Genomic DNA, 11450 nt, shown 5'->3' with positions numbered 1-11450 from the left:
CTGCTGCGGAACCCCTTTCTGCCATTAGTTATTGATGTAAAATAAACACCTTCTTTCAAAAGCCTAGAGGGTGGATCTATTATGGCCAGCATTTCATATGCCTTTCTAAGGCCTCATGTCCACGGCACGCACGGATTCAGAGTGTGGTATCCCGCACGGAATCCGCCTGTGCCGGCAGCTATGGGACATTTTCTTACCTGTCCGGATCCTGCGTTGGTCTCTTCTGTCCCGGCTGGATTTGTTTCTTCTGCACGGTGGTCGCGTACACCTTTTATCTAACGACGCACGCTCTCCCCAGCGTCTCATTACAAGAGTCTTACCTGGTCAGCAGTTTGGACTTTGTTGCAGTCTTTCCTTACAATGTATCTGTTGTGTGTAACAGCTGCATGTTCTGCTGGGACTGGAGTACGTCAGCGGAGGAGACTTCAAGAACTTTCTTCACAAGAGAGGACAACTGGACATCCCCAGCGCAAGATTCTACGCGGCAGAACTCGTCTGTGGAATCCAATTCTTGCACACCAATGGCGTCATACACAGGTAATTATATCTTAATGGTTTTTCTACACTAACGTCTGACCTAAAAATCCACCATTCTTCACAGATAATTAATTGTAGGATGATTTTTTATAACAGTATTCATTATTTTTCTATTTAACAGAGACCTGAAGCCCGGGAACATCTTGGTGACGGAGACTGGACACGTGAAGATCTCGGATTTCGGCCTCGCGATAATGAACATGCATGGAGATCGGACGACCACCGGCCGTGTTGGAACAGCAAGCTATATGGCTCCTGAGGTGAGAGGAAAAAGGGGTTTCCTAGTTGTTCCACAAAGTAATTGTATTAGTTACTTTGTATCATATCCGAGACTTACAATTGGTAAACTACCCTTAGGAAAATCTGTAAACTCTGCCTCAGTGTAGCCACAAGGAGAGGAGCGTCACATCTCAGTGTATTACATGGTCACACACAATTACTACAGTAGGAACAGCAGGGGACATAGAAAATTGTAGAACATTTTAACCAACTCAATATCTGCTCTCTTCTTCATGACAGGTTCTGGATAGGAAGGCTTACAACGGCGGAGTGGACTGGTACTCTTTCGGCGTCATCCTGAGGAACATGGTAACCAGTGAAGATGAAGACGACCAGACGCTCGATGCATCCTCCGGGATTACCAACATCATCAAGCAGGCCAGTAGTCTTATATGTAACTACAACTGTGGATTATACTGTGTTTTAGTCGTTGAAGAGGTTATGCCAAGACGGCATCCCCAGTTCATAAGCCGTATTACGGGCTGATGAACGTCATAGAACAGGTTCTCCTGCTATTGTTTTTTAGCTCCTTAAGAAAGATCCCGCCCATCGCTTAGGAGTCAACGGGACCATCAGGACGCACCGATTCTTCCAATGTCTGGATTGGGCCGCTGTGGAAGCCCTGGAAGTGACCCCACCGTTCACACCTGAAGTAAGTAGATGAAGTTTGGGTCTTTTAGTCACATTTAATCAGCCTGATGAGTTTTAATTCTAATATTATCATTCTATTTGTTCTCTCTCTTATAGCCAACTGAACCTCGTCACAATCCGAAGGCGTTCAATCTGGCCAGGCTGGAGGCAAGAGAGGTGAGAGAAATATCGGCCCAGGACCAGGCCTTGTTTGAGAAATTCTCTTTTTGTCATCTAGAAAACCCTTGAAGACACACGAAGCTTTAACGTCATCGGAACGAGCTGACCACCTGAGCCTCGGGAAGACCGGACCCCACATCAGGCATCAACCAGCTGAGACCATGGAGACGTCGAGGGACCCCGAAGGAAGACCGAGAAGATGGAGAGGCCAGCAGATACCATCATATGCTGGTGGTAAGTAGAAGCGCAAAAACATCTACGCCTCATTATAATGATACGCGTCATAATATCTGCGCTTCATTATAATCACAGGCATTTCCTCGTGCCCATGATAGCTCCAGCATTTAGTGCTGTCCTGGGCACAAAGGAAATAGTAAGGTGTGTGATGGCCGGCTGTGAATGGGTATGGAGGAGGCCGGATTTTTTTTTTTCAACCAACATCTCTGCACGTGCCCACAATCATTTTACCATTACCGGTAGTTGGATTTCCTCACACTTATGACAGCGCTGTCATGGGTGAGGGGAAAAAGGTGTGTGATGGCCGGCTATTAAGGGGAAGGAGGAGGCCGTATTTTTTTTTTTTATAGAGTCAAGGCTTTCAATTTTTTGTTAAATCCACAGAGCAGTAAAAACAACATACATGTCAGCATTTCTACTCCTACACTTCTTATGTTCCATCTTGGTGTCCCTCTTACTAGAGTTGGATTTAAAGGGGTTGTCCCGCGGCAGCAAGTGGGTCTATACACTTCTGTATGGCCATATTAATGCACTTTGTAATGTACATTGTGCATTAATTATGAGCTATACAGAAGTTATAAGAAGTTTTTCACTTACCTGCTCCGTTGCTAGCGTCCTCGTTTCCATGGAGCCGACTAATTTTCGCCATCTAATGGCCAAATTAGCCGCGCTTGCGCAGTCCGGGTCTTCTTCTTTTCTGAATGGGGCTCCGTGTAGCTCCGCCCCGTCACGTGCCGATTCCAGCCAATCAGGAGGCTGGAATCGGCAATGGACCGCACAGAAGCCCTGCGGTCCACTGAGTGAGAAGATCCCCGCGGCCATCTTCATCAGGTAAGTAAGAAGTCACTGGAGCGCGGGGATTCAGGTAAGCACTCTCCGGTGATCTTTTTTAACCCCTGCATCGGGGTTGTCTCGCGCCGAACGGGGGGGGGTTGAAAAAAAAAAAAAACCCGTTTCGGCGCGGGACAACCCCTTTAACTTATTAACAGGCAGTCGACAGCTAATAAGAAGGATGGAAGGTCCCCTAGTGGCCAGCGCTTTACAGGGATTTTTAAGCACAAAATCTTCATTTTAGGTCAATAAAGGGATTTGCAGTTTTACTAGTTATCACATTGGCTATCATGCTAACACGAGTAGTCTCAACGTGCAGTAACCCTTTATGGTACTTACAGTACAGCTACTCAGCCTCCGCTTCATTGCCTAAATTCATAAAATAGGTCCCATACTTTAAACAAAAAGTGCCCCCCCATCCACCATTAGCCCCCATATCTTCTCCAACTGCGCTAATAGGCTTTCCTCTTCCCCAATAATCCGAACAGACACTTTTTTCTTCCTTAATAGTCACAACAGCCCCTCTACTTCCCCAGTGGTCAAACAGCCCCTTAACCCTCCCAGTAACTTTAGCAGTTCCCGAATCACTAGTAAAAGCCTCCCCTCCATTATTTAGTAGTCACAGAAGCACAAGACCAGGAAATATATATAGAGCAAGGAGCGACACTTTCCCACCAGGGACTGTATGTGTATAATCATTCCAGATAGATATAGGTCAGTAACACAAATGCTACATACTCTCAGCTAATAAGCCTAGGTGCACACAGAGGTAAGTCGGTCAGTGTAGTGTAGGGTCCCATCTAAAGAGGTCGCCTTGTCGCTGGCAGATGGGCTCTCACAATGATGAAATTGTGGGCTAAGAACCTCCCATTTGTATGTATAGTAAGTCCCGCAGGAATGCCGTTCATATCATATATTCAGTGATCCCTCCTCCAGCGGAAACTGAAGGTTAAAGAATTTTACTGTAAACTGGAGGCCAACGTCGGTCCGTGTGAAGTTACTGCTGTTACAGAAGTTGGACGGTTCTATAAAGTGACGGTCCCCCTTATCTGTCAAGGATTTTGGACTAGAACTGGGGTGCAGAGAGCAGCGTGCAACGTGAACACAACAGCCGTGGGTAGCCCGGCCACCAGTGACAGGTAGTGGCCACGGGCACCCATGGAGGCACAGAGGAGACGCTCACTTTGGGCACAGCCTGCCTCTTGGGGACCTGCTGGAGGATCTCCTGGTAAAACAATCACCCAGAATTAGTTGTATGATTGCTAAGTAAATAAACTACTTTTTGTTCACCTGTAAAAGGTCTCCGTCATTTCATTTCTGCATTATATGCTGCTGCTGGCTGCAGATCTCACTGACTATGTAGAGTCATAGGTAGCTCATTACTTCAGAAGGACAGTGGGGAGGCCTTATACCCAATGGCCGATTCCAGGAACAGCTATAGGTCAAAATGTGATTGTTCTCAGCAAGAGAATCCACGTAATCTTGTAGATATAATACCTTTTAATGGCTAACAAAAATACATGATGTAATAATAGCGAGCTTCCAAACCAACGCAGGGTTCTTCTTCAGGCTTATGGATTGGATCTGAAGAGGCATGGATATTTATACACACTTATAGCATACATACTTATGACAAGGCACAGCTATAGGTCAGACACATACCCATGCCCCCCAACCATCCCGGATTATGATGGACGATCCCGTATTTGGGGTGCTCTCCCATAGTCTCGAGTGGCAGGAGGCATATGCCACCTTCATTGTGAGGAGCATTTAATTTAGTTGTAGTCTCAGTCCAGTGGCAACTGTTATCAGTGTGACCTCTGATCTCTCCCCTGGTGTCCGTGTTCCTGCACACAGATGCCAGTGGAGAGGTCAAAGGTCACACTAATTACAGCAGTGGTTCCAGAAATTGGGATTACAAGTGAGTTAAATGCTTGTTGGGTGGATGTAGGTCTACTACGGGGGTCACTATAGAGACTGGGGATACAAATGGGGGTCACTACTAATACTGAGGCTCATAACAGGGGTCACTATTACTACTGAGGCTACTAAGGAGAGCAGCTATTACTAATGGGGATGCTGTCTCTCTTTTTGTTATTCAACAGTTGGGAGGTATGGCATAAATATTAGCTGAGCCCCATGTTACAGCATAGAGACAATGAACACAAGAAAATTGCGGGCAGCAGCCATGCGATGAGAGATAATTCTCAGAAAAAAGCATCGCTGACGCTGAAACATCACAGGAATAAAGACACGATTTTTTTCAGTGATTTTCTTGCGGAAAATCCCAATTTCCAGAGCCCTAACAGAAATAATACAGAGATGAGTCACTGTTACCATGCGGCGGTTGTTGGTCCTCCCGGGGCGGCGGTGTGCGGGGTCCCACGGTCTGGGCGCGTCTCCCCGGCTTGTTGTCCGGCTGCCAGGGGCGCGGGTGCCTGGCCGGCGTGGGCGGAGTGGTGCTGGTGGCGCGCGCACCATTGTGTGCAGCTGCCGTGCACGAGCTCCCTTTTGTTGTGTTCTGTTGGGAGTTGGCTGCCTCCCTCTCTCCGCCCCTGGGCGGAGGCTTTTGTTTAAAGGTCGGGCAGAGACTGGCAATCATTGCCAGTTATTGGTTTCCCTCAGTGTGCTAGATAGCCTGCCTCTGTTGGTCTCCTTCCTCTGTCATCTTGTCTGCTACACTTTGCTATCGTCCGCCAGGTTTTTCCATCTGCCTCAGTTCTGCTTAGTATTATTCATGTTGGTTATTTACATCTTCCCTTTCTGTCGGTATTTTACCCTCTCCATCCAGGTACGCCAGCGTCCCTTTTTCAGCCCCTAGTGAGAGTAGGGACCTCCGCCCAGTTGCCCGCCTGGGATTAGCCAGGAGTAGAGGCAAGGAGGCAGGGACAGGGGTTGTGGGTGAGATCTAGGGCACCCGGGCTGGCGTATCAAGGGTAGTATACCGTAACAGTCACATTATGATGACCACCAGCTAATATCCTCAGTAACCACCGTGTGCCGCATTGACAGCAGCTGGTCGGGTTGGGGGTGACTCAATAAGGAGCTGGTAGGTTGTCTCAGGTATCTGGAGCCATACTGACGGCATCCCACAGATGGGTCCATATAGCGAACACAATGATCAAGGTGGTCCAAGAGAAGATCAATTGGGCTAAAGTTTAGGGCATTAAGGACCAGGGAAGTCCTTGGACGTCTTGGTCATGTTCTTCCAACCACTGTCGGACATTTCTAGCCGTGTGACATGTTGCATTGTCTTGGAAGATCCCAACTTCCAGGGAAGGCAGCATGTATGGGGGTATGTGATCTGTAAGGATGGATTCCTAACCAACTGAGTGCTTCCACATGGATGAGCGGCCCAGAGAACGCACGGAGAATTCCCTACTGGTTTGTGTTCGCCACTTAAATGCCGGCACCGGCTTGTGTTCTTTCAGCAATGGTTGCAGGGTGTTTGAATTGTGATGTTTCTCATCTAATGCCCCAATGTCCATCCATCCAATGAAGCAGAAAACGTTACTTATCAGAGAAAGCACCTCTTTGCCACTCAGTGCTGATCTTAATAGTATGTCGTCAGTAACCGAGGCGCAGGACCCACAGCTGAGGAGATGGCGGGGGTAACTGTTAGGAATGTGACGGTGGCACTACTATCTCCTCCCCTGAGGGACGCATTCAAGCCTTTGCCGAGGCCCTGGCAGACCTCTCCAGGCAACGCTAGTGGTGCGGTTACCTGAATAAGGCTGCCTGTGCACAGGTGTTGTGGTATCCCCTGGCGTATCTCCGCCGTGGGAGCAGAAGCCGGCAGACGGATCTCCACGATCAGCCTATCTGACAGATAGGCTGACCACGGAGAATCGCGGCAATTCGCAGCATACTGCGATTTGCCGACCGCGAGTGGAGAATCTCAATGATTCTCCGCTCGTGGACATTAACCTCTTGGGTGCTGCAGACATGCAATACACACTGAAGACATGACAGACAGTTAGGGACACATATATGAACAGTGATGGACAATTATGGAGGGGCCAGATATGTAATTTTAGGCCACTACAGCGGTATATGGCAAAAGCAATCAAACGGTCACAGGTTCAAGTCCCCATTAGAAAAAAGTTAAACTAAGTGGAAGAATAAAGAGTTTTTTATAGTGTTATTATAAAAAATAAAGTACCGTATCGTGGTCGCACGTTAAACTCACGATCGCGCAAACAAATGGCGATTGCATTGAATTTCGGGACATTCACTGTGTTGGACGCAGCAACATTTTCCCCCCGCTATGGAGGGAAAAAAAAGTGCGTCTTATGGAGCGAAAAATACAGTATATTAACATTTTTGAAAAATCCATTTCCCATATTTATAATAAAAAAAGTTAAAACAAAATAAACTGAAAATAAATTTGGTGTCGCCGCGTCCAGAACAGTGTGATCTATCAAAACAATGCATTATTTATCGTGCGCGCTGAACGCCGTCAAAGAAAAAATACACCAGAATTGTGCTCCATTGATCACCCCGCCCCAAAGAAAAAATATGATAAAAAAAAACTGTATGCAAAACCGCGTCTTTGTTCGCGCAATTTTTGAGCGTCAGAACAATTTTTTTCTCGCAAAAACATCGCTGCCGCTTGTGATTTTCTCACAAGAAAGACAATAGCATTTTCTAATTTTAAAAACGCATTGCATGAAAATTGCAGGTTTGTGCGGTGCAATGTAATAAAACGAAGGCATGCTCCATTTCTGTGCGGTTTCCGCCTGGACCGATTGCATTGAAGTCAATGGAAGCCGTCTGTCCCACAGCCCGTCCTCAATCATCATTGCAGAAAGGTCGCGGGATCCGCGTCATCGCCTAGCGACGGCGCGGCATAGTCTGCGTGTGCAGGAGCCCTAATGGTACCGAACCTCAGAGTAAAGTGATGTCACTTTTGCTGCAGTCTGTATGCTGTAAAAACAAGACACACACCCCGAAATAAAAGCTAAATTGTATTTTATTCCATTTCACTTTACTTCAAACTTTTTAAAACTTTTTCAGTACATTAAATAGTACCATTGAAAAGTACAACTCGTCCAGCAAAACAAGCAGAAAAATTAAAGTTGCACTTTTTTTTTACTTTTTTTTTTTTTTTAAATGGGCAGGAAAAACTAAAAAGGTGAAAAAAGATCTTCGTTTTTGAGGGGTGAAAGAGCACGTGGATCCATCAGTTCCGTCCGCCGCAGCCCCCACTTCCCGCTTCCTCGCCTCCACATCACACTACTCTCACATTCCCGCAAATTCATTCACGGAACGTCATCCACGCTGCCTGGGCGGAGACAGAACACTCTAAATCCCGCCTCTAACCATATCTGTCCAATAGGCGGCCTTACACTTGACGATTGACATGTATGAGTCCACCAGTACGCAGCGAGGAAGTAAGGGGCGGCAACCTCTAGAGATCTGCCCGCTGATTGGTGTAAGAACTTGATAGATTCTTCCATTGGCGAATCAGGGAGCAGCCCGCTTTGCCCGGCGCTGACAACTCAGTAGTGAGCTGCTGTCTCAGTGTTCGGACGCTCCTCCTGGCAGACGGTGACACGACTTCTACCAACATGTTCCAGGGCCTAGAGACCTCCAATAAGCCCAGCTCTAGGTGAGGCATGGTGCTGCTGGGGGACGCAGGGAGCGGCGGGGCGGCAGTGGCATCTTATAACCGCAGTGTCTGCAGGCATGGTCAGCAGGGAGGGGGCACAAAGCCACAAGCAGAAGGTTTTCCCAGTTCCTCCTCTGCATTGTACACATACAAGAGATTTGGTAATCATTGGCATTTTAATCGCCATCGGTTGCAAATTTAAAGCGCAGCAGCGGATCATTTATAAGGCGCTCTTCTGCGTTTACAGCCAGAGTTATCGCCCCTCTGACCGCCAGCGAGTAACGCTTTATATATCTCGTCATCTATGACTGTAACGAAAAATTGCTAAACTAACTCTTTTAATAAATTTGTCCATCAGCCAGGCGGTATTTGGGCGGATGCCATCATTCAGTAGTGGTTGTTTTTTTTTTTAGCTTTTTATGTAAAATAGATTGTAAGCTCTTGGGGTTACAGTGCAGAGAACTGCAGCTAGCCCTGGCATCCATCGGCGGCTGCAGTCATTGGCTGCCTCCCATAAAGGGTTAAGCAGCGGTGTATGTCTGCCTCCGCTCAGCCATGTGCAGACTATTGCTCCCGTGTGATGCTGCAGGCGCGCCCGGCTTTGTTCTGCACAAGGTGTGTGCGGAGCAGGAAGCCAGCCTGATGGCATTGTCATGTATATTGTGCCACGCCGCCCGCTCGGTATGCGAGATCTCGTATGGAAAAAAAAAGAAAAATGCATGCAGGGGTTTTTTTTGTTTTGTTTTTTTTTTTAAGAATGCAGTTTTTTGCTGCTGCTCAAACACAATAAAAATGCCAAGTGTGCCCGCAGCGCGTTATCGTTTGCCATCCTTGCCTTGATATTCCTGTAGTCCTCCGTACAGGTGGGCGACGAGTCTTGACTTTCACGTACGCTGTAGATCGCCGCTCTTTCGCATATACCGTTATATTAGGGAATCGCATGACAAGCGATTATCTGTTCCGCTGTCGTGTTTTTACGCTGCAGTCCTCTGGGCCGGTGATTCGCTGCCGCGTTTTGGCCTCCGCTTTGCATCTTGTTTTACGGAAGCGTGTCATGGCCTGACCGCCGGTCCTCTGATCCGACCTCCAACCATCATGATGGTCAGGAGACCTGTGGCCAGGCCAGGACGCAGAATGTGGCAGTGTGTCGCCGGCCTTACCTGTACGCTGCTGCCGGGAAGGGGCTTAGGTCTCCTGCCTCTGTGAGAAGTCCCTGATGTTGTGGCCGCAGTAACGTCCCACCGGAGAACTGCTTACAATGTAATCAGCTGATAGAATGGGGGAGGTTAGAGAAACCAGATTGCTTCTCTGCAGAAACTGCGCCACTCCTGTCCACGGCTGATATTGCAGCTCAGTCCCTTTCAGTTGCAGGCTGCAATACCAGACTTGGCCCAAGGATAAGAGTGGCGCTGTTTCTAGAAGAAGGAAATCCTGTTTTGATAATCCTAAAGTAACGCTCCGGTCCTGGCAAACAAAGATGACCGCCTGGCTTCTCCGACTACCTGATGCATACATTCTTAGTCTAAATCCCTGCATGCTGCTCTGGCCGGCCAGAACTGACCCCATGGGCATCCCTGGCCAGTGACCGTAGCATGTAGTGTCTTAGACTAAGGCCCCCTGTCCACGGGTGAGGCGGAATATCACTAGTAGTTGGAGAAGCTGTCTTTGTCCGGGACTGGCAGGTTGACTTATGAGTTGGCAGGTTGGGATGTCCTCAGCTGGTGGCACAGCTGATCATGGCAGTGACTAAGGAAAGCATTGCTGGGCATCCCTTGAAATAGGTCTCTATTGGATGCCCGGGGTCCTTCTGAGCCTTGGGCACTTGGTCATAGCTGCCTTTTTTCAAAATGTGCAAAATTAGCTGCTCTACCTCTGCTATATACCGAATACCCTGCAAACCCCCCTCCCCCCGAAGCCGGGCACTATGCTGAGCCACCGTGTTCAAATTTCTGCTCCAGTTACAGGCTTGGGGCATGCTGAGAGTTGTAGTTCCATAAGAGCTGGTGGCCATCCAGCATTTCTCGAAGTCTCCATGCACACTCTCTTGCCTGGGGTTCTCTTTAGCAATGTCTGGCCACCTCGCTGTGCGTCACCTGTCACTACCTGATGGGTTGTATCACTAGAGCACTTCTTGCTAGTAATTGCTCTGGGTACTAATTGGCATGGGGTGGTACAGCTGGCATCAGGTCTGTGTGGTAAGATTAGGATCAGTCTGCCGGCTGGAGAATGTTAAGATGCAGCTCAGCTTCTCAAGTTCAGGTGCATCAGTCTTCGCCTGTGGCATGCTGGGTACTAAGGAGCCTGGTTACACCTGGTGGTGGTTGTGGCAGGTCCTTATTCTCCGTCATTCTTGGCCGAGCGGCTGCTATTCCCAACCTCGAAATCTCCCCGGGGCTCATCTGAGCAGCCTGTGGCTGTCGGCTTATCTCCCGCTGGCACAAAGGATTGGATATGCTGGCGTCCACCGGTGCCCGATTCTTGTATTCATAGCGGGAGGGTTAGGAGGGTCCCGTACACATAAGACGTTCTGTCCCCACGACCTTCCACTATTGTGTATAGCCATCTTAGGCTGGGTTCACACGGGGCATATTTTGCTCTATGGATTTTGTCCCGGATCCTCACCATTTACTGCGGTTTTGAATACTGCTCCGCAGCAGATTTCCCCCTTAAATTGAAGGGGTGACGTCTGCTGCGAATCGGCATTGAGATCAGTGAGCGCACGAGCGTATAACCTGAGAAGTCGCGCCGGGCTGATTCCTCTGGGGCGCAGCGCTGGACTTCCGGTGAGGATGAGACGCAGCTCCCCAGACTTCCGTTCTCTCACCTTTGAGCCCCATAACATAGTTTATAGCGGTCAGACGTTCTGTGACGGGCGCCCTTTACATCTCACCTGTAAGGATTTGTGATATTTATTATAGTTCTATGCTGGAAACGGTTGCCGGATTAGCAGATTTCTGGATTACAGGATGAGGCACGGTTCAGGCAGCTGTCATGGTGGAATGGTTCTGGAACACGAGCGTTCTTCAGCCCACTGAGTGTTGGACCGCTACTGTCCTGCGTCATCCCTTATTATGGCTGGAGGTGTGGCCATTTCTCCTCAGGCAGGCCCTTGAAGTGCTGCGGTAGCGCTGCCAGCGGGGCGGTC

At 48.6% G+C, this 11450-nt stretch overlaps 1 protein-coding gene across 1 annotated transcript in view; it reads left to right on the top strand.

Moving 5' to 3' along the window:
* The first annotated feature begins 8176 nt into the window (after positions 1-8176).
* Positions 8177-11450, top strand: part of JPT2 (Jupiter microtubule associated homolog 2) — a 35834-nt gene continuing 32560 nt past the window's right edge. The window contains exon 1 of the mRNA XM_066576504.1: positions 8177-8305. Coding sequence (XP_066432601.1) covers positions 8265-8305 — 41 coding nt within the window. The 5' untranslated portion in view covers positions 8177-8264. The remainder of the gene's footprint in view (positions 8306-11450) is intronic.

Source organism: Eleutherodactylus coqui, chromosome 8, assembly GCF_035609145.1.
Source record: "Eleutherodactylus coqui strain aEleCoq1 chromosome 8, aEleCoq1.hap1, whole genome shotgun sequence".
In the NCBI taxonomy this organism is placed as follows: Eukaryota; Metazoa; Chordata; class Amphibia; order Anura; family Eleutherodactylidae; genus Eleutherodactylus; species Eleutherodactylus coqui.
The sequence above is the reverse complement of the archived record's forward strand: the minus strand, read 5'-3'. Positions and strand labels throughout refer to the sequence as shown.